The sequence below is a fragment of the Lytechinus pictus genome, chromosome 19 (assembly GCF_037042905.1).
Source record: "Lytechinus pictus isolate F3 Inbred chromosome 19, Lp3.0, whole genome shotgun sequence".
Classification (NCBI taxonomy): Eukaryota; Metazoa; Echinodermata; class Echinoidea; order Temnopleuroida; family Toxopneustidae; genus Lytechinus; species Lytechinus pictus.
In genome coordinates, this window is record NC_087263.1 from 3,297,667 (window position 1) to 3,321,992 (window position 24,326).

Here is a 24,326-nt window from a genome sequence, read left to right on the forward strand (position 1 = left end):
CAGGTTTAACTTAGACCATGGTCTAACTCTGTGTTAAAATTATGGGAAGCCAAAGTGTCAATTTTTTTTAATTAAGTTGTTTGTTTTTATAATGTTAACTGCGCTCTTTCCTGATTCATCGATGGTGAAGACAAGTTTTATTTTTTTTATACTTCCTAGACAATTATGGATGACTTGAGAGCCAAATGAGTGATTTATGTAACAATTGGCTATCCATACTTAAACCACAACTTTAAACCTGAGTTTAAGTTAAACCCGACTTCAGAAAACGGGCCTCAGAGTTGCAATTGTTGGAAACTCTTCCTGCAATAGGCCTCATGTCCTGGGAAAGTACTTGATAGAAACAGTAGACAAGAGGAAACCCGTATGAATTGGTTAATGTCTGAGGGGCAATACAGTTTCCTGAGAAGGTTCTTATAAAGTCGAAACGTGATACGATTACGATAGAATGGAATAAAGTGGCGTAAGATTGAGTTTCTAATCGCCTAGATTTCCTATTAGACTAAAAATGTGGAAAAATAGACACCAGAGGGGGAACCCCTTCAGTTTTATTTCAATTTTGAAGAGAGAATGTTTTGACAAGGTATTTTTAAATGTCCCTTGACGAGTTTCAGATAAACATGGACAAAGGAATGCGAAGAGTCAGCATGATTTAGAAAAATGTCAGTATATTTCATTGTCAAAGTGTTTATTGCTATAGCTTTGGTTTTAGTAGTATATTATAGTTAAGAACCCAGCGTTGTTTTCAATAGCGGGAAGATTTTATCATTAAATCATTTTTTTTTTCATTTCTAGTAATTAGCTGGATTACATTCATTATAAATTCAAACTTAACAGGTAATCTATAGCATACAAGAAATTTTTTTTTGCGCCAAAAATATAAAGGAAGGAAGAAATTTCGAAAATACAATTGGGTCTATATGAGTTGATCTGGGCTCCGTAACACAAAGATTAGCAATCAATCGCTAAATGGACTGACCAATCAAGATCAACGTTACACGCGCGTTCGGTTAGAAATACTGACCAGGAACCAATCAGAAGTATTTCTTTCATATTTGCCATTCATCGCTACGCTTTGTGTTACGGAGCCCTGATTGGGAATTCAGTTAAAAATTGCACAATCAGAACACTGTTTTTTGAAACACATATTCATGAATACTTTTAAAACTTGATTTGTCTTCATGATAACATGGTAGCCAGTTCTAGGCTTTCCCGACATAGAACCGAGGAAAGTAGGCGAATTGAATTTCGAAAGTAGTCCATTATTGTTATTTTAATGTGGTTTGGTCAAGCAGATATTGATATACAGACCCTTTAATGATAATACATAAGACAATTTTGAATAGGTTAATGGACCTTGATTTTGAAAGTAGCTTAAAATAAATGGGCTTAATACGAATAGCTTAAATCCGTCGAAATCTTTGACTCATGAGTAAGCAATCGTGTCCCGTCACATGTCCATACACAATATGGGTCATTATACGTCAGCAAGCAATAAATACTAATTTATGAATATTACAGTTTATTCCCACGAAATTTATAGCACATTTATGAAATTTACAGGACCTTAAAAAAACATTTTTTTTATTTATTAATGGTCAATGAAAAGAGATTAAACAGAAAGGATGAATAAATTCGAACTGTCATAGGAAGTGCGGAAGGAGGGACATGAAGGAAGGAAGGAAATTTGTATCAATGTTTTACAAGGCAGAGAATAGTAATTGCATTTTAATAACGTTCATCAATCTTTGTTTAAGACAGGCATTGGTCCAGAAGAGCGAGGCCTTCCGGATATTAACTAGTCTGCTTTGCAGACTCTGAATGGCTTGTGAGGTGGGATATCAGCGCGCGAAGCGTGCTGATGCTGGTTTGCGAAGCAAACTATAGCCTGAAAGGGCGAGCGAAGCGAGCCATTTCAGACTGTATACCTAGTCTGCTATGCAGACTCCTTGAATCAGTTGTGACACACACACTGCAGATGTGGGTCTACATTTGGAGACTAGATATTAACATGAGGGGATCATGGCGATCAAGGGCAGAAACATTGTCTCCAAGACGGAAAGCAATCAAGTTCGGTTGCATAGTATATGGTGGCATATACGACTGAAAAGAATTGGGAGTTCATTAAAAATGATAATAATAATAATAATTATTATTATTATTATGGTAATAATAATAATAATGGTAATAATAATGATAATAATAATAGTGATTTATTGAGCGCAGGAACTATACACTAACGTTATTTTTTCTGCTGTGCTATAACTTCAGAATCTTAGAATGCTAATTGTTATTAATGAAATAGATGTGTTTTGAGTTTTTATTTGATGTTGTTTTGGGGAAGGTGCTTTCCCAACTTCCAGGGGTAAGCTATTCCAGAGTTGGGGGGCTACACAAGCAAGTGCTCATTCACAGTGTTATGACTTAAATAATCAAATTCAGTCCGTCCTTAGATCTTATGGTTATGGATTACACTTTTTTTAACCAACCCCAAAGATGATTAAACTCTAATTCTACTAACTGTTGGTAAAAATATTCCAATCCATTCTCCATGCGATTTTAAAAGAATAAATAAAAAGTCGGTATTTTAGTTCCACTGGTAGATGGACACAAAACGTATGTACATGTATAAAGGGCAGAGACGAGCAAAATTTTGGAGGTGGATCCATACATCCGTTTTCATCTCCAGAAATGGACAAAATTTGAAAAGAACGGGGTTGGGTAGTATATTATGTAGCGGGGATGTTCATCGGAAGACTAGCCGATGAAAGCGGATGAAATTAGATGACAGCTCCGAATGGTTCCCGGGGATAATTGCGAAACGGACGCAAAGCGGAAACAGCGGATGAAACGGATGCATCACGTACGCCCTACAGAAACAAAGCGCTTTGTATGTTTTGATTACCATGATTACACGAGATGCATACTAACGATGTATAGACGTTCCATGTACCTTATCCTCCCTCTTTCCGTTTTCGGCTGCAGTGGATATGAGCTGCGAGGATGCAATGCCACACAGCGGATGTTTACGGGGGTGATAACGAAGATAGAACGTTTGTTTCTCGTATTTGTCGCGGATTTACATCAAACACGGCGGAAATTTCATCCGTTATGATAGTTTTTTGCAGCTCTAACTTTTTTGCGCGGATGAAATCACAGTGGACGGATGTCCGATGAAATGAGCGTATGAAACACGCTTGCAATGAGTACACGGCGGATGCATACCGTTTTCAAACGGTTGCCATTTTTCACGTTTTAAATCCTCTTTGCATGGTTAGTGCAGTGGAACCGTGCCTAAAGTTTCATAGTGTAATGTCCATTACGAGGGATTGTCCTAATGAGTTTGTCCTATGCATACCTCCTGTCTCGGGTATACAAGTGTCAAAAGACTTTCCCCTCGGGTAAATTACATGTTTGAATGACTTAACTTCATAGTCCGTTAATCCGTTTCTAATTTCATGAATGTGAAACTCGTCCAAAAGCAAGCTCCTTCGCAGCCCCTTGAAACGTGAAATGTACTCGTGATCACGCCATAACCTTCGACGTGGCGCCTGTCACGCTATATCTTCCACCTTGAATGTGGTCACGCGTCACTTTTGCGCGGATGGCGCCATTCACTCCATCCCGGCTTCTTCCTTCGTCTTCTCTCTCTCAACCCCTCTCTCGTTTCTTCTCTCAGTTTCCCTTGGCTCTCACTCCTCTATATATCTCTCTCTCTCACACACACACGCACCCTTACCCAATCCATACTTTGTACACCTACATATACACACACACCCTCCCCAACACTCCACATACATTACATTCAAATACAACCAACAGACACACACCCGCACACACACTGATATTCTCTAGGATGTTGCAGCTCAGAATCAAGCTGCCATGAATTATCAATTACCTTTAGAAACGACAAGTCAACCCCAACAGAAAATTGATTTGGAAGTGATTAAAAAGGCTGTGTAAGAGAAAAATCCAACAAGCATAACAATGAAAATTTCATCGAAATCTGATGTAAAATAAGAAAGTTATGACATTTAAAGTTACGCTTAATTTCACAAAACAGTTATATGCACATCCTGGTCAGTATGTAAATAAGGAGACAGATGACATCATCCACTTTTGTATTTTATTATATAAAATATGAAATATTCTAGTTTTCTCAACATTGCGAAGTGAAACTACGATTAATTCCTCCCTGAACATGTGGAATAAGCATTGTTTAATATGTACTCCATGGTTCAGGCAAGTTGGTCCTTCTTGTAAAATCTGTAAAAAATGAAATATTTTATAATTCAAACAATAAAAAACAAAAGAAATAGTGAGTTAGGGACATCATTATTTGTCTCACTTGTATGTCACCGAGTTATGCATATCACTGTTTTGTGAAAAATAAGCGAAACTTTAAAATGTCAAAACTTTATTTTACATCCGATTTTGATAAAATTTTCAGCATTATGCTACTTTGATTTTTCTATATTTATTCAAATCAACATTTTCCGGGGTGGACTTGACCTTTAACTGCCGCAAATGCATGCATTCACAGAATCTCCGGGAATGTATGTGGGTGTGGGAGAGCGGAGAATGTGAGAGAGATAGGGGTGGGTGTGTGTGCTTTAGAACAAAATAGCCTGGAAAAGCAATGCTTCACAGAAACTGAGAGTGACCGGACAAAGCAACCTCTTTCTCTTCTATAGACCAAAGTACTCCAAAGAACAACAGTAATTTGACTTATATTCTTGAACATGATAATAATCCCTGCATGCCTTTTCATGTATCCCCCGTAAACACTAAACACATGTCGCATTTTTGTTGATGGAACTATTCGCCAGGTAGTCTGTCGCGTTTCCATGCAGGAAGTTACATTCCCAGCACATTCGTCCCCAATGTCAACACTTGCCAGGAGGGGCAGAGGCAGACCCCCCCCCCAAAAAAAAAAGTGGAGAAAGAAGACTCGACAATCAATATCTGTACACGCACGCTGGTGAATGTCAACGCCTCGACCCATTTTCGTCCCCGTTCACTTTTGTCAGTTTCGTGCAAAAAATCAAACAACAAACCGCAGGCGGTCTGCCCATAGGCGTTGGTATAGGGGCAGGGATCCTGTGATTTTTCGAGTATTATAAATGGGAATAAGAGGAAGGAAAAAAGGGAAGAAGAAAAACTAGTATAAGGGGGGGGGTGAACCGTTTCAATGCTACCTCTGCTATTCAACAATTGAAAAAGGGTCATCTTGCTCCGATCACTGAAGCAAAAAAAGAAGAGCTACAAAATGTGGGGAAGTTCCACTTCCTAGAATAGAACTGCACCTGCTTGCTATGCATGGGTAAATTAGCCATTATTTTCGCCCAATCATAGCTATAGTATATATGGAGTAATTTCTAAATTAATTCATGAAGAACAGGGGCCTGTTGCAGAAAGAGTTGCAATCAATTGCAACTCTAAAACTCATGCGCAACTTGATTTTCAACATATCAACAGAGCGCATTTGGGACTTGCGATTGATTTTTTGACTTGCGTTTAATCGCAGCTCTTTCTGCAACGACCCCAGAACAAGAAAATGTGGTACGTGGGCGGCAGGGAATCAATGCTAAATGAATTCCTCTCCAATATGCCTTTGGTCTTATTAGATAATGTCAAACAGACCTTAGGTCTGTAACGCAAAGCTTAGAAATGATAGTAGAACATTTTTCTACGATTGATTGCCGTGACTAAAATGTACAATTAATCGCAAACACCAAGCGTACGATTAATCACTAACGTTTGTGTTACGCGGTCCCCGGGGGCGCAAGTGTGCTTTTAGCATTTATTTACCTTGTCTTATCACTATCAGATTTATTGTTTTCTTAATTTATTATTATGATATTGCTTTCTTTGTTTTTTAATTATATCTAAAAGGCAAAGATTACCGTGATAATTGTATTAATTCATGAGAGACCTCGAGACGAATGTGCTCTTGGCATTTGATCATCTTTTATTATAATGTACACAACAGGCCCTGAATTTTTTTAATATAAAACAAAATTCAAATAAAACTAACAAAATGGACGAAAAACAAAAATTATCGAAAGCGGGTGAAGATAGTAATTATCACGTGTGTTAATCCACGATGATAAGCCAATTTAAGTGTTAAAAATAAACATATATGAAGGGGGTCGGAAGTGATTGAAATGACTGTGTAAGCTGAATGATAATTTCCTGAGACGGTATAAGCAAATTTAAGTGTTTGAGGTCGCTAATATTTACTCTTCTGCGTATTCTGGGTGGCCTTCAAAAGCTTTATAAGTGTTTGCAATACTGTCACAATGACTCATTTTTTGTTGAATATTGGTGCATTGGAATAAACGAGTCAATATCAGTTGTGTTTATGTATCTACACAGTAAAAACGCTGTTTACTATATGAACCTTACAGTATTTGTTTAACCGTTTAAACAATCTTGTTTAATTTATTGAAGATTAGATATTGAAAATTAAACTTTGTTGCTTAAGATTTAGACACTTGTTTAAACTGTTTAAACAATTACTGTAAGGTTCATATAGTAAACAGCGTTGTATAATTGTTTTTATTGTGTTTCTATCCATGCATTTGGTGTCTCCTTGGGACATAACTTCTGACACAAGTATAAAGGCTTTGTAGACATCAATTTACCATTTTAAAAGACAATAAGAGAAATGCATCCCCTATCCTATAATGTTGGTCAGGTGGGCAATGTCACAAAAACAGATTTTCATTTCAACGCGTGAAATTGTTTTCCTCTCTCGCTTTGCTGATTATCGAGAAATTAACCCCTGTACGCCACATTTTGCCCCCCCTTAATTTTGTAAAGAATGCCCCCACTGCATGGTATACAAGAAGGATGTGTATCACATGGCAGCGGTGCAGTTGCCCCCCCCCCCTAAATTTTGTAAAGAGCTTTTTTTTACTGAAAATTTTCACACACTTTTCAAAAAAATGTTTTAAAAACTTTTTGTTTTAACTTTAGAAAATTATGCAATGATGACAAGCTCGGTCGGTCGCTTCACCCCCTCCCTTTTGGATAACTTCGATTTTTTTTCGCGCGTCTCCCCCCCCCCCCCCGAAACAAATTCTGCGTACGGCTATATGTGTTACCAATCTAGAAGATGAATGCTAATAATTAGTCTTCTCTGTCGGAGTGGAGGCCGCTGACAGGGACTATTATTGATAGCAAACAATAGACGGTGCAGGGTAAGGCGAGAGATAATGGCGCCGTGAACATTTGGCATATTTCTATGAGGCGCCGAATGTACCAATATTATATAGAACAATTATTTGTTATATAATCATTATTTATTAAATAATAACTATTATTTATATATAATTTACATTTTATTTGTAAATAACTACTATTATATAAAATATCATTTCTAATTATTTATATATAATTCCAAGTAATACTTCATTATTTGTAAATAATAATAGTTCGACATTCCATTATTTATAAATAATGATTATTTGTTTTTCATTATTTATAAATAATGATTATTTGTTTTTCATTATTTATAAATAATGATTATTTGTTTTTCATTATTTATAAATAATGATTATTTGTTTTTCATTATTTATAAATAATGATTATTTGTTTTTCATTATTTATAAATAATGATTATTTGTTTTTCATTATTTACAAATAATGATTATTTGTTTTTCATTATTTATAAATAATGATTATTTGTTTTTCATTATTTATAAATAATTTGTTGAGTTTTCCATTATTTATAAATAATGATTATTTGTTAAATAATGAAAACGTCTACTTCATTATTTATAAATAATTTTTTCGAGTGCACCATTATTCTCATTATTTATAAATAAATCATTATTTAATGTTCGAGTTTTCCATTATTTATAAATAAAGATTATTTGTTAAATAATGAAATATCTACTTCATTATTTATAAATAATAATTTTGTTTCAATATCCCATTATTTATAAATAATCATTATTTATAAACAATTTTTACAGTTTGCCATTATATACAAATAATCATTATTTATATACAAATAACCATTATTTATTAAATAATGCCATTATTTATTAAATAATGCCATTATTTATTAAATAATGCCATTATTTATTAAATAATGCCATTATTTATTAAATAATGGAAAACTCGCTATAACATGCAAATGTGGGACCGCCCATGATATGAATATTCATGATGCGATTTCCTTTTTCGTGATTTTTCTTCACAAATTTTTGTCCATTTCCTCTTCATAATGACATTTCTTGAAGCAATTTTCTAGGGATATGGTCTGATTGTAATATTCTTCATTTTCTATATAACTTCGTCTTCGTAGAAATATCAAAAAGTGTAATTTTATACGATTTTTCCTACAGTTCACAATCCCCATAGGCGCGCGTGTACGGTAGGGACAACCGGTGAATCGACGGAGTGCTCTTCATCGAAATACTACGTTGGTTGGTCCCCGGAAGTGGCGGGCGGAATTTAGCCCGAATCCTCGATGGAAGTCGATCAAGTGCATATGAGCTGAGAGAGTGAAATATCAGTGTACTTGTACAGGCCCTTCTACTTTTTTATAAATATTTCTTGTTGCTTTTTTTGTTAAGTTAATTTTTCCTGGTGTAGAGATAAGTTTCAGTTCTAATAATGCACTTCAAATACACTTTGGAGTGTCTGTTTGAGGCGTTTGGGGCGATTTCACCCTGGCCCCAAAATGCTCGCAACGACAATACGGGGGCATGATGACCCCTAATTTTTTAAAAACTTATTTTTCTATTGAAAATTATCACAAAATTCACCAAAAGTGTGCACGAAAGCCTTCGTATTTCACTTTTAAAACTCAAAAAAGTGCCCAAATGACAAGCTTGGTCGCTTCGCTGTGTCGCTTTCAACTTGAGAACGTTTACGCGTCTGCTTCCCCCCCCCCCCCCCCCTCCTCCGAAAGAAATTCTGTATACGGCCATGCTCTAAAGAGCCTGGCACATTGATTTATGTATACTTCATTTTCATTATTTTTATCTCATTATCATCATGGCCTTACGCAGAATTTTTTCCGGGGGGGGGGTGGGGGGAGCAGGACGCGCGTAAACTTTCTCATAAAAATCTTGCGAGAAAGCGAAGCGACCAAGCTTGTCATTTGAGCTTGGTCGCGTCGCTGTCTCGCTTTCAAGATTTTTTTGAGAAACTTTACGCGCGTCCTAGCTGCCCCCCCCCCCCCCCCCCGGTAAAAATTCTGTGTAAGGCCATGATGATAATGTGATAAAAATAATGAAAATGAAAAGTACATATAAATCAATGTGCCATATGCTCTTTTGAGCATGGCTGTTCACAGAATTTCTTTCGGGGGGTGGGGGCAGACGCGTGTAAACGTTCTCAAGTTGAAAGCGAGACAGCTAAGCGACAAAGCTTGTCATTTGGGCTTGGTCCCGTGGCTGTCTCGCTTTCAAGATTTTTTTGAGAAAGTTTACGCGCGTCATGCTCCGGCCCCGGCCCCCCTGGAAAAAATTCTGCGTAAGGCCATGTTGATAATGAGATAAAAATAATGAAAATGAAAGTATACATAAATCAATGTGCCAGGCTCTTTAGAGCATGGCCGTATACAGAATTTCTTTCGGAGGAGGGGGGGGGGGGGGGAGCAGACGCGTAAACGTTCTCAAGTTGAAAGCGACACAGCGAAGCGACCAAGCTTGTCATTTGGGCACTTTTCGGAGTTTTAAAAGTGAAATACGAAGGCTTTCGTGCACACTTTTGGTGAATTTTGTGATAATTTTCAATAGAAAAATAAGTTTTTAAAAATTTAGGGGTCATCATGCCCCCGTATTGTCGTTGCGAGCATTTTGGGGCCAGGGTGAAATCGCCCCAAACGCCTCAAACAGACACTCCAAAATGTATTTGAAGTGCATTATTAGAACTGAAACTTATCTCTACACCAGGAAAAATTAACTTAACAAAAAAAGCAACAAGAAATATTTATAAAAAAGTAGAAGGGCCTGTACAAGTACACTGATATTTCACTCTCTCAGCTCATATGCACTTGATCGACTTCCATCGAGGATTCGGGCTAAATTCCGCCCGCCACTTCCGGGGACCAACCAACGTAGTATTTCGATGAAGAGCACTCCGTCGATTCACCGGTTGTCCCTACCGTACACGCGCGCCTATGGGGATTGTGAACTGTAGGAAAAATCGTATAAAATTACACTTTTTGATATTTCTACGAAGACGAAGTGATATAGAAAATGAAGAATATTACAATCAGACCATATCCCTAGAAAATTGCTTCAAGAAATGTCATTATGAAGAGGAAATGGACAAAAATTTGTGAAGAAAAATCACGAAAAAGGAAATCGCATCATGAATATTCATATCATGGGCGGTCCCACATTTGCATGTTATAGCGAGTTTTCCATTATTTAATAAATAATGGCATTATTTAATAAATAATGGCATTATTTAATAAATAATGGCATTATTTAATAAATAATGGTTATTTGTATATAAATAATGATTATTTGTATATAATGGCAAACTGTAAAAATTGTTTATAAATAATGATTATTTATAAATAATGGGATATTGAAACAAAATTATTATTTATAAATAATGAAGTAGATATTTCATTATTTAACAAATAATCTTTATTTATAAATAATGGAAAACTCGAACATTAAATAATGATTATTTATAAATAATGAGAATAATGGTGCACTCGAAAAAATTATTTATAAATAATGAAGTAGACGTTTTCATTATTTAACAAATAATCATTATTTATAAATAATGGAAAACTCAACAAATTATTTATAAATAATGAAAAACAAATAATCATTATTTATAAATAATGAAAAACAAATAATCATTATTTGTAAATAATGAAAAACAAATAATCATTATTTATAAATAATGAAAAACAAATAATCATTATTTATAAATAATGAAAAACAAATAATCATTATTTATAAATAATGAAAAACAAATAATCATTATTTATAAATAATGAAAAACAAATAATCATTATTTATAAATAATGAAAAACAAATAATCATTATTTATAAATAATGAAAAACAAATAATCATTATTTATAAATAATGGAATGTCGAACTATTATTATTTACAAATAATGAAGTATTACTTGGAATTATATATAAATAATTAGAAATGATATTTTATATAATAGTAGTTATTTACAAATAAAATGTAAATTATATATAAATAATAGTTATTATTTAATAAATAATGATTATATAACAAATAATTGTTCTATATAATATTGGTACATTCGGCGCCTCATATATTTCGGGGCGGGTGGGAGAGGGGGGAGGGAAGGGAGGTTCTATATCGCCCTCTTGGACAGTAGCTCCTGTTTACACAAGTTGGTAGAATCCAAATGGGGGACGGACAGTGACTGAAATATACCGCGCAATCTCAACAACATCACACAACAAAGAAATCAAGAAATGGAATTACCTGTCGTTGTTGTTGCTCCTGTTGTTGTTGGTGCTATTATTGTAAGCAATGTACAATTGTTTGACCGTTTCCTGGTTGTACTATCGAAAGTTGTTGTACAAATGCGACCATGACTATCCCTTCTCCCTATAAAGAAATAATAAATGGAAAAAAATAAGATCACTAATATCTAAAGAATATTTAGCATTAAATAGCATTACACAACATGAATTGAAATACTCCAACTGGAAAAGTAAATTATTATAGAAGAAATTAACTCTTAAAGTGTCGTACTACAATGATATTCCAATAGCTAATTTCTATCATAAAATGAAAATAACTACAGGATATAACAATATGTCGATGAAAACCGCAAATGTCACCCTCGAATCCACCTCAAATACCGCATTACACCAACCGCAGTTCGTATACTTCAAACCCGAATATGCTGGGAGTTACGGTACTGGTTATAATGTTTAGATATTTGTGGTTAATGTGCAGGTATATTACTGATCTGACCCATGGAATCAATTGTCAGTGATCCACTAATAGTCCACATTAGATGCAACATCGATTCGATGGACTGATTATACTGTATAAATCAGTAAGTCTGAATTCAGTAAGTTTTTTCTCACTCAGTATGTACTCGATTTGTTTGAAAAACCACTTTCTTATCCATGTCATAATCTACGTTTCGCATGTCTCCAGTCAGCTGCCATAGTCATGATTGTACAGCCCCGCCGCGAGCTCAAGCGGGCACATGCTATGATGACCAGTCGTACTTGCATGAAAGCGGGATTTTAACAATTTGGAATGGCATGCTGGTGTCGCATGAAATAATTTTGCACACGAAAAGCAGATCTATAGGGCCTGTAACACAAAGCTTAGTAATTATTGTAGAAGAGTTTTCCACGTTCGATTCTATTGACTATATGTACGATCAATCTTAAAAATCGAGTCTATGATTAATCGTTAACTTTTTGTGTTACCGGACCCTAAATGTCGCGTCCCCGACGTTTGCGAAAACTCGCTATTATCAGGAAAAGGAGTGGTGATCTTAAAATACAAAGGGAGTTGTGAAACTTTTTAATTTATTGGAAACTTACAGACAGACAAGGTCACGTTCATGTCGTTACCAATCAAGCAGCCGTTTACAGCCTTTTTACAGATCATATAGACACCGGCATCGCTATCCGACACATCTGTGATCCGGATACCACATTCATACTCATAACCGGAGTGAGTGTGTGTCGGTTCGCTGAAACTGACAACCTGGTATTTGTCGGTATTGTTGCACGGACCGTGCGGGGTTCTGCATTCAAAATCCGGGCAGAGGTGGCTCGGATCCGGTTCTAACCGCTCATGTACATCGTAGATAACTCGGCCTTCTGTCCCGATCTCGGCAGTCTGTACGGGATCTTTCGGATGGACACCTGGAACAGGAGATAAAGAATAAGATCCCCAAATCATATTCATTAGTGGCGGATTCGACATCAACCGTTTGAAGAACTCGTAGCAGGGGCCCGTTTCATACAACTTGTCACAATATCAAATTTGCATTAACATTTGTTAAAAGCTAGCGAAATCCTTCGATTTGATTGACTGATGGACAATCGGTTGTAGAAATTTATGAAACGGAATCCAGGTCTCGTCCATCCATTGAGGGAGGAATTTGATGACAAACCGTTTGGTTTACCCTACACTGCATGCCAACAGGAACAGTTATCAATTCTTGTTCCATGGTTAATTACCCCCTATTTCCCCCCTCTGTGAAAATATTGAAAATATCTTTTCGAACCAAGATTGCATGTAAATATTCAAAAGATCGCCCCAGTATTATGGCTCATTTTCACTGCCGTAGTCGACAATGCCCGACGTGGTTGACGGGCTTGAAACTGGGCTTGGATCGGTATGATGCGATAGCTGCATCTACCGAGGTTTTATACCGATGGAACTTTATTCGAGTAATTTTTGTTCTTTTCATAATTATTGGGAAACAGCATTGTGGTCTCTGGACTCTGAAACAGAGGGTTGTGGGTTTGAATCCCAGCGATGGCCAGTGGCGTAACAGGAGGGGGGCAAGCTACCCCCCTGGCGGATTTCACCGGGAAAATAAAAGAAAAACGGGAAAAAGACAAAAGGAGGGAGAAAGAAAGGGAAAGGGGAAGAAAAGGGGAAAAGGATAGGAGGAAAAGGAAATGGAAAGGGAAAAGCGAAAAGAAAACGAAGAAAAAACATATTTTTTTAATGGAAAATGAAGGAAAGCGGGAAAATGTACGAAAGAAGAACATTTGAGAAAAAACAAATCATTCCGAAATAGGCCTATATGTAATGCAATAACACGGTGGGAAATAAATTAAAAGATAACAAATTGGCAAACAATAGCGGGAAACGAAGGTAGGATGGAATTAGTCAAAAGCTAAATTGGAAAACAAAGAAAAGGGACAAGAAAAATATTAATAACACAACCGGGCTGCCGATGATTGAAATTAAAGAGCGGGAAGAAAGATGGACTGCATACAACATTGTGCTATAAGTTTTCTAAATTTTATGCAAATAAGCTACCGGGGCTTTGCCCCAGACCCCACGCAGTAGGGGCTCTTCATTTATAACCTTCATATGGCTCTATAATGGCCCCGTTCAATCACGTTCAATTACTGACATACAGGCGTGGGGGGGGGGGGGTCTTGGTTCCACACCCAAGAGGAAATAAAAAAAATTATAGGAGACAACGTATAATGAAATGAATGGTAACAATGAAAATGTGCTATTTGCTGAATATAATGGGAAAATCTATCACATAATTAGAATTTAATTTCATTAGGCAATTTTTTTTTTCAAGCTCGCTTTGCACGCTGGCGACTTTTTACAAATTTTTCCCACATTGCTATGTTTTGCCCCCTCAAAATATTTGTTCATTACGCAACTGGGTTGAATAAATGTGTTGTGTAAAAACTATATTATGTATATTGCCCGCGATTTGATTAAAATAGCGGCAATCTGCGAGGTTTAAATGGCTTTGATATCAAGAATTTCCGGGGGCTCCGCCCCGGACCCCAACCGCACAGCACTGCCTATGGAAGGGTTGGGCCATTGCCCCAAAGAGTTTTACAAACAAGAACAAAAAAAGGGAGGAAAGAAAAGCAAAGGAAAAGTGTAGGATATGATTTTATTTACTGAATATAATGTCAAAAAATAGCTCAAAGTTAGATTCTCATGAAAAGGTGATTTTTTTCTCGCTCGCTTCGCTCGCTCTGGACTTATATAAAGCAGCTTTTTAGCACATGTGCTATAGTTCACAGTGGCGTACAGACCACAAAAAAGGAATCTCAAGAGAGAAGAGTGATATATATTATTCTCTGGATATCATGTCAAAATCTATCAGAAATTTGGATTTTTGTATAAAAAAGGTCAAAATTTTTGCTCGCTCGCTCGCAACTTTTTTTAAAAGATAAATTCTGCCCGATACGCAATATCTGGCCTTCTCAAAATAGTCGCCTCATTACACCATTACGCCTGTTCATAGATATGGCCGGGAAATTTTTGGCTCTTGCCCCCCCCCCCCCCCTGGCCAACGACCCCTATTACGCCGCTAGTGATGACATAATTTCCTTCAGCAAGAAATAGTCAACAATGTGCTGCACTCAACCCACGAAGTACATGGGAACCGGCATAAAGTAATTCCTTGAAAAGCTGTGAGCACCGGAATCTGTAGACTAGCTTAAAGAAGCGCCCAGAGCATTGGGCTGGATAAGTGCGCTATAGAAATACCATGTAACATTACTATTATTACTATTTTAAGTTTTATAACAATGACAAATGGCAAAACCAAATATGGAATTCACCGTATTGGGGAAATTTCACGCGCGTCATTTTGGTGTTGAATTGAAAAGATAGGAGTAAACATGATAAACGAACAATAGCTTCATCCAAAAGAGAGACTATGGACAAAGGAGCAGCCAACATTTCCCAAATTCAAACATAATTATTATTGTCCCCTACGACAAGGCATGTTTCTTTCATGTTACTATCAACACACTCGTCTTTAATATTAAAAAAGGTGCAATTTTGCACCCTTCGTAATTATGCGACACTGGGGGCACTTTTTCAAGTTTTGTGTTGCAACATTGAACCCTATAATCTTCACTGTGCAGTTTGAACCATATTAGGATGCAACCTTGCACACTTTATGCAACGTTAGGGAGCTATGTACATTTTTAACACATGCAACATAAAGGTGCATTTTTGCACCTTAAATATTGTAAGACTGCAAACGGGTGTTTTCAGGTGCAAAGACGAATGAAAAGGTGCACCGTTTAAACATTTTTCAATTACTTAAGGTGCAAGATTGCATCCCCAAAATGTACTACCAGTGGTAAATTTGGGATGACAATCTTAGTGCTATATCAGACATTTCCCAACTCCAAAGGTTGTCCTTATTAATTTGAAAGTGTAAATCATGACTTGAATTACCTCACAGAAATATATACCCCCAGTAGTGATGGAAGTATTCGTTTTCATCTTTTTCATCGTTTTTACTCCAGTCCAACATGAAGGTGATTTTGGTTAGGAAAAATTTGACAAGCAAAAAAAAAGTATGTCAAGAAAAATGAAAGTGGTTTTTGTAAAATTTCTTCTTCTTATACCAAACTAACCAGATTATACCATATAGCACAAGCAGTACCCCCAGACAAATCTTGAGGGTGGTTCAGCCCCCCCCCCCCCCCCAGCCAGGCGCTTATTTAGCCGGGTTAGAAACAATATTTTGGGAGGCCGGGTATTGTTCAAAACCAATATGGCCCCGAAATGTTATTGTGTCTTGGTCCTGGCCTGCCCCCATCACCCACGCTTCCCAGTGTCATGATGTTGTGCATATACGCAAGTGAAGACTTTTTTCTTTGCTCGTTTCAATTTGTCAGAATACAAATCCCCCGCCCCCGGTCAATCTTGGATCCGCATTTGTTTGATATAGCATATATATACAGGCCTTAAATAAAATTGCCCCTATTGTACTTTTGTAGGTTTCGGAAACATGCACATATCATCCCATATCATGATGAAAAGAGTGAACTCCGGAGTGAACTAATGCCATATCCTTTTCCTTTTTAGATAGGCCTAGATCTACCATGTCTACAGTATATATTATTCAAACTTTTCAAAGGGAAGTATACCCCCCACAAGATTTCGTTCGAATAGAAAGAGTGAAATCATACAATAACGCTGAAAATGTCATCACAATTTCTAGATCCTATCTAGCCATTCAAGGTGTCTCTGTATTTGAGTTTTAGTTTCAATTTATGGGCCTACAGACGAATAGGCACACTGTAAAAAAATATTGGATAAAGTTTTAACCAGCATATGAGGGTAGGGTAATTATGTTTCCAACCAATTTGGGCGGTATTTTACCCAATGTGAAAAGCATATTGTCCATGCAGTAAGGTTAAAAAATAAGCAGCAATTTCTTTTAAATGGGCAAAATTTTCATCACATTGGATAAATATAAATGCCCCAAAGAAATGCCCATTTTTGGTTGGACACATAATTACCCTCACGGAGCATTTTTACCCAATATTTTTTTAGAGTGCGTATTCCTGATGAATCTGTGCATAAAAGCTTGTACAAAACAGGGAAAACGCTATAGATTTACTATCATTGCTCAGTTAATACAAGTGTTTTAAAGTTTTATTTTCAATATTTAATTCTCAATGAATTAAGCATGCCCCCTTTTAACTGTGTAGATGAAGGCTTACACAATCGCTTACCTGCTTTACAGAGAAGCCACGATGAAACGAAGATAATAAATCCGAGGAATAATCCATGGAGCTCCATCATCAAAAACTCATCAATATAATAAGGCGCCGCAGCACACGTCCAACACAAGGCCAAGCTCACACGGCTTTATACTTTAGTCCATACACAGCTCACACTCTATCTAGCTATAGAACAGTAGCTATGTATTATTACGCGCAATGCTACAAGATGGGCTAAGTAATGCACAAATTGATATCACATGTTGGTTAAAAAAATCGAGCTCAAGATATATTTGACACTCTGCGATTCAACACTAGGTATTTTTGCTGCAATGTGGTGCAGAATTCTCTCCCCTTGTCGTCGATTCCTTCTAGACATAAAGCAGCTACTGTTGTTAATGATAACAATTGTCAATGTAGTTATCAATGATAACAATTGTCAATGTAGTTATCAATAAATAGAACTCTATTAATACAACTGCACTATGACCGCCTTAACACCGCGAACATTGCGTGTTAACACAAACATAAATTGAGGTGAACACGATGAAAGCTAAAAATCGAATGTTTCAAGGAACATGCTGTTTGATCTAAATGACGATATCCCCAGACCCCATCATGCAATGTATCTTCACTGGCCTCAGGCTAGGCATGCAGACAGTGCAGACACATGAGCATCGCGACGTCATTGGGTCGGGGATTCCCCGTTACCAGGCCAATTTGTGTAAGCGTATGTTGAACATATCCCGCGGGAAATCTGGGCTGTGATGCGCTTGACCTTTTGGCGGTGTGGGGAAAGTGACATGCGTTGATCCGAGGGGTGGATAAGGGGGCCCACCCCCCTCATGAAAGTAAAGAACATGAATGTATTGAAAAATCGCAATTTGTCGTGTCAGTATCTATAAATAAAGATTCCTTTTGAAAAAAGGCCAACATTACACACCCCACTTATTTATTACGTATACGTAGCACCCCGGTGTAGCACAAACACAAATGAATGATATAGCCTGTCAAGTGCCTCGAAACCGGAGAGGGAGGCTTTGAGGCTTCAGCCTCGCCCCCCCCCCCCATTTTTCCCCCTCAACGTTAAACGTAAATTGACATTTCACTCGAGTTAAGTGGCCTGAATACGCAGCTGACGACTTGTGTACTGAAGGCCCTAGTCTTGTGTCAAGACCCACTTGATGATCAAAGTTTCAATCAGGGTCTGTGCCTGCAGACTAGTAAATAGAGGGGAGGGGGAACGATATATATCAGGGTTCGAGAGAATATTTAGTGCTTTTTATCATTTTTATCATAATCATATCCTATCAGCATCATTATTATAAACATGATCATCATCATCACCATCACCATCATCATCACCACCATCATCATCATGACCACCATCATCATCATCATCATCACCATCATCATCATCATTACCATCATCACCACCACCATCATCATCACCATCATCATCACCATCATCATCACCATTATTATCACTATCACCATCATCATCATCATCACCATCATGACCACCATCATCATCATCATCATCACCATCATCATCATCATCATCATCGTCACCATCATCACCATCATCACCATCACCACCACCACCACTACCATTATCATCATCACCATCACCATCACCACCACCACCATCATCATCATCACTATCACCATCATCACCATCATCATCATCACCATCATCACCACCATCATCATCACCATCATTACCATCATCACCATCATCATCATCACCACCATCATCACCATCACTACCGCCACCACCACCACCACCACCACCATCATCATCATCATCATCCTCACCACCATCATCATCATTACCATCATCACCATCATCATCACCATTATTATCACTATCATCATCATCATCATCACTATCATCATCATCATCATCACCATCATCACCATCATCATCCTCATCACCATCATCGCCATCATCATCATCATCTCCACCACCACCATCACCACCATCATCGCCATCATCACCATCAACATCATCATCATCACCATTATTATTATTATATTCACGTCGGAAATAAAAACACAAGCAAAATAAACTTATATAAAATTATTATTATCTATATATTTTTTTTGGGGGGGTCTAATGATGTTATGATTACTTGTAAATAGTTTAATTATGTTTGATTTGTTATTTTTGTTTATACTTGGACTGTGTTGACCCGAGAAACATATAAATAAAAACAAGTGGAGCGCCTCTGGCAGTCTCACCTTTATCACGCGATTCAATATAGCAGCAGTGCTGACTTTGAAAACTACTATAAAACAATAATTCACAAAAAACACCATTCATATAATGATACAATACTACGTTCATTGACAATAAATGTCATTTGACCTTGATCATGCGACCTAAGACTTGTCAGTGATACTTGATTTACCCCTATATCCACATTTTATAAACTAAATCTATAAACTTTGAAGGTTATGACAGCAATCTAATAATTACCTTCAAAATGGCCAAAGTTCAATGACCTTACATGACCTTTGACTTTGGTCATGTGACCTGAAACTCACATGAGATGTTCAATTATACTTGATTACTCTTATGTCTAAGTTTTATGAACTAGATTCATACACTTTCAGAGTCATGATGGTTATTCAACAAATACCCCCAACATGGCCAAAGTCCATTGACCTTCGACCTTGGTCATGTGACCTGAAACTCGCACAGGATGTTCAGTGATACTTGATTCCTCCTATGTCAAAGTTGTATGAACTAGACCAATACACTTACAGAGTAATGATGGTAATTCAACAAATACCCCCAACATGGTCTAAGTTCATTGACCCTAAATGACCTTTGACCTTGGTCATGTGACCTGAAACTCAGGTTCAGCAATACTAGATTAACCTTATGGCCAAGTTTCATGAACTAGGTATATATACTTTCTAAGTTATGCTGTCATTTCAAAAACTTAACCTTCGGTTAAGATTTGGTGTTGACGCCGCCGCCGCCGTCGGAAAAGCGGCGCCCATAATCTCACTCTGCTATGCAGGTGAGACAAAAAAAACTTAACTGAACCTGTTGAAAATAACAAAGATTGGTCTTATCAAATTTTGTATACGCTTTGTACTTTATACCCTTCAATCTCCTATTCAACTTTAATGTTTGCAAACAATATATGTACTTGTGTTTGTTTAATATGACACAATATTTGCAGAATGATGTTGCTATACATAATCAGATTTGATCCTCAGCTGATTCTCAGAAAGGCCCTTGAAAATATGACATGCGGCCCCAGCCTGGTAATATCAACAAGTGCAAAATGCAAAATATAGTGGTATAGAGCATGGACCTATTACATGTATAGAGGAAGGGTGAAATAATTCACCCACACTCCCTCTTCACCAATTTTGGGAGCTTATATACAGATAGATAATATTTCAATTATCCGAACTTTAGTTGGGGGTCATTACCATAGCACGGGGGGGGGGTCCATGGTATACGTAAAAGCACTGCCAAGCTGTGTATGCGCGTGGAGTAAGATGGTATCAAAAGAAGTCAAAATCAAGAAATTTGACAATATTTTACAACAGCCTGAAGTGGTTTTTATGATAAAGCATGATATAATTATTTTACCCTGTCACCATATACGATATTCTAGCCATTATTAATGGAATGAAAACCATGACAAAAGTACTAGTTCAAGGTACTCTGAGATCAAAGGATATATTTGTTTAGGTTCTGTTTTTAAAGTCCATGTACAATCTTAGAGGACAAGTTCACCCCAACAAAAAGTTGATTTGAATAAAAATAGAAAAATCCAACAAGCATATCACTGAAAATTTCATCAAAATCGGATGTAAAATAAGAAAGTTATGACTTTTTAAAGTTTCACTTAATTTCACTATATAGTTATATGCACATCCTGGTCTGTACATGCAAATGAGGATACTGATGACGTCATCCACTCAATATATCTTTTGCATTTTATTATATGAAATATGAAATATTCTAATTTTCTCCTCATTGTCAAGTGAAACAATGATTAATTCCACCCTGAACATGTGGAATTAGCATTGTTTAATACTGTATGGTTCAGTCAAGCTGGTACTTATTGTCAAATCTGTAAAAAATGAAATATTGTATGATATTCAAACAATCAAAAATAAAAGAAATAGTGAGTGAGGGACATTATCGACTGTCTCATCTGCATGTCACTAAGTTGTGCATACTGTTTTGTGAAAAATAAGCGAAACTTTAAAATGTCATAACTTTCTTATTTTACATCCGATTTTGATAAAATTTTCAGCGTTGTGGGAGTTTGATATTTCTCTATCTATTCAAATCAATATTTTTCTGGGGTGGACTTGACCTTTAATAATTATAATGACAGTGTCCCTACTGACCACCCCCTCTCGACCTCCTGTGAACCCACCCCCTTTTCAAAGTAGATATTTGTTGGTAGGCCTATATGCGGTGATTTTTTTCGTTGAAAATTCAGTTGTTTGGTTTTCATTTTATTTTTGTTTCCTTTGCCGGAGCTCTGTTTCCAGTAATAACCTGGGTAATATTTTTTTATCTTTGACAAGTCATGTTTGAGGAACAGATAACAAAATTAAAGAATAAATTATCACACAATGGCCCGTATTCTGAAGTCAGGTTTAACTTAGACCACGGTCTAACTCTGTGCTAAAATTATGGGGAGCCAAAAGTTCCAAACTTCTGTTTATATTGTATATTTCTCATGTTCACTATTTTGTTTCCCTTTGCTTTCATTATGAAGAAAATACATCATTTATCATTCCCAGACAATTATGAAAAATTTGGGTGTCATATGAGTTAATATATTGAACGTGTACTGTTAAGTATTTGTGCTCCAATTGGCTCTCCATACTTAAACCACAACTTTAAACCAGGGGGCCGTTTCATAAAGCTGTTCGTAAGTTAAGAGCGACTTTAAGAACGACTGGTGAACCTTTCTTACCCGCTAAGTAATCACCATTGAACATTTAATGGTGCAATTCATTTACCATGAGAAAGGATACCAGTCGTTCTTAAAGTCGCTCTTAACTTACGAACAGCTTTATGAAACACCTACCAGGGTTTAATTCAAACCCGAGTTCAGAATACGGGCCAATGACATTGACATGTGTAAGGAATGCGATTTCTTCCTTATGTGTATATTTTTACATATACAATGCATGCACTTGTACTGCGATATGTCTTGGCTAATGATCATGAAAAGGGAATCGTTAGCTTAGTGAATTCTATAGTGCATTTTACCCCGTTATGAATCGCCTTGGCGGGAATAAAACCAAATTTCTTTTCAGCGGAGAGGTTTTAGCACCACCTCAATTATTCCTTTTCGTTACTTGGATACCATTCCGTTTACACTGTCATAAAAACTACATGATTTGCATTGATATGATATACGGATCTCGAACTTACCAACACCGATCCCTCATTGACTGTGTGCAATAGATAACTATATTATTGAAATAAACATCTCAAGAATAAGCCTATTTTTAAACAGTTCTATACATATGTATTCATATATATATATATATATATATATATATATATATATATATATATATATATATATATATATATATATATGTATATACACATGTATATATAGAGAGAGAGGGGGGGGGGGGTGTGAACTAAAATGGTTTGAGAAGAAATGTATGTTTTGCTAATTGGTAATTTGGTATGAATATATCGAGTAGTAATTTGACAGGAGTTGGCCTATATCATATTACTACACTGCACAGAATATTGTATCATGGGTTAGGAATTTCCACTCTAAAAATCAAGGAATTAAAATAAATCCAGATCGGCTGTGGATAATGGCCAGGCGATTTATTTCAAATCTTTAGGATTAACTTTCAAATCTCAAAAGATTTAAATTCAAATATTTTAGATTTATATTTAAATCTACAAGGTTAAAAATTAAATCTAATATTCGGCCGGTCACTATCCACAGCCGATCTGGATTTATTTGAAATCCTTGATTTTTAGAGTGAACCTGGCCAGATTTGATTAGGTATGGACTAATGGTGGTGCTTATAGGCTGCATGCATGGTTCGTCTTCGCTGTAAAATGTAAAAGCTTGCTTTTCTCTCCGATCACTGATCGGCTACAACTTTTAACAAATACGTGTCAAAGTTGGCATAACACCCATTTAATCAATCCATCGTGAGCAAATATAAACCTTATCCCACATCCAATACTACATGTAAATTAAAATGATATTTATGATCATAGGTCATTGAATATCTATTATTAGTGTTATCAACATGAAAACATCGTAAAACTATAACCAGGGTTCAAAGTGAATTTCGCTTACACTTGTGTGGAGTGCGATTTTCATCTGCGTGAACTATTGATTGGGAGATTTATTGATTTATCGATTGCATGAGAAAAATAGCGCGTTTAGACTCGTTAATTTCAATAATATAGATTTATCATTTTAATCTATTTATTCAATACATATATTCGATTTTAATGATACTCGTAATTTTGTAAAGCTTAACACAGTTCTACTTAGTTACATATAAAAAGAAATGTCATCAAACACATTAAGTCATGGAAGATCCAGTAAAGAATCTATGATATATTGGCATAATTCATAATCAATATAATGAATTTTTCCAATATACTTATGTTATATCAAAGTGATTTGTATATCGTGGAAATGTGCTCTTATGAACTGTTTATTAAGACGTATATTAAAAAAAAACTGTCCAGTTCCTGACAAATTGCAATAGATGACATATTTCTACATTTTGGGTATAAGCTACTTCTCAATCGAAATGGGTTGAAAAGTTCAGGAAACAAATTTCATATCTGCTTTCTGATAAGTAATCATGGTAATTTTATGTGTCCGACATGTTCGAAATGTCTTTATTATAGACAATGAAAAGAAATACTTGGAGGGGGACGTTAAATCAATAATATAACCTTTAATATATGAGATATTTTGATTAAGTTTTAAAGATATTTTGATCAGTGGCGTAATGAGCCAAAAAAAAATGAGGGGGCGAGAGGCATATCGGACAAAATTTATAAAAAGTTGGGAACGAGCGAAGCGAGCGTGCAAGCAAATCCACATTTTTATTACAAAAATCAAATTTTTTGATAGATTTTGACACAGTAATCAGAA

The 24,326-nt window shown here is 36.3% G+C and overlaps 1 protein-coding gene across 1 annotated transcript in view; it reads right to left on the reverse strand.

The window, feature by feature from the left end:
- Window positions 1-17,773, reverse strand: part of LOC129283345 (uncharacterized) — a 50,168-nt gene extending 32,395 nt beyond the window's left edge. The window contains exons 1-3 of the mRNA XM_054919183.2: window positions 17,191-17,773; window positions 12,535-12,861; window positions 11,450-11,575 (exon numbers count right to left, since the gene is read on the reverse strand). Coding sequence (XP_054775158.2) covers window positions 11,450-11,575; window positions 12,535-12,861; window positions 17,191-17,260 — 523 coding nt within the window. The 5' untranslated portion in view covers window positions 17,261-17,773. The remainder of the gene's footprint in view (window positions 1-11,449; window positions 11,576-12,534; window positions 12,862-17,190) is intronic.
- Between the last annotated feature and the right edge of the window lie 6,553 nt (window positions 17,774-24,326).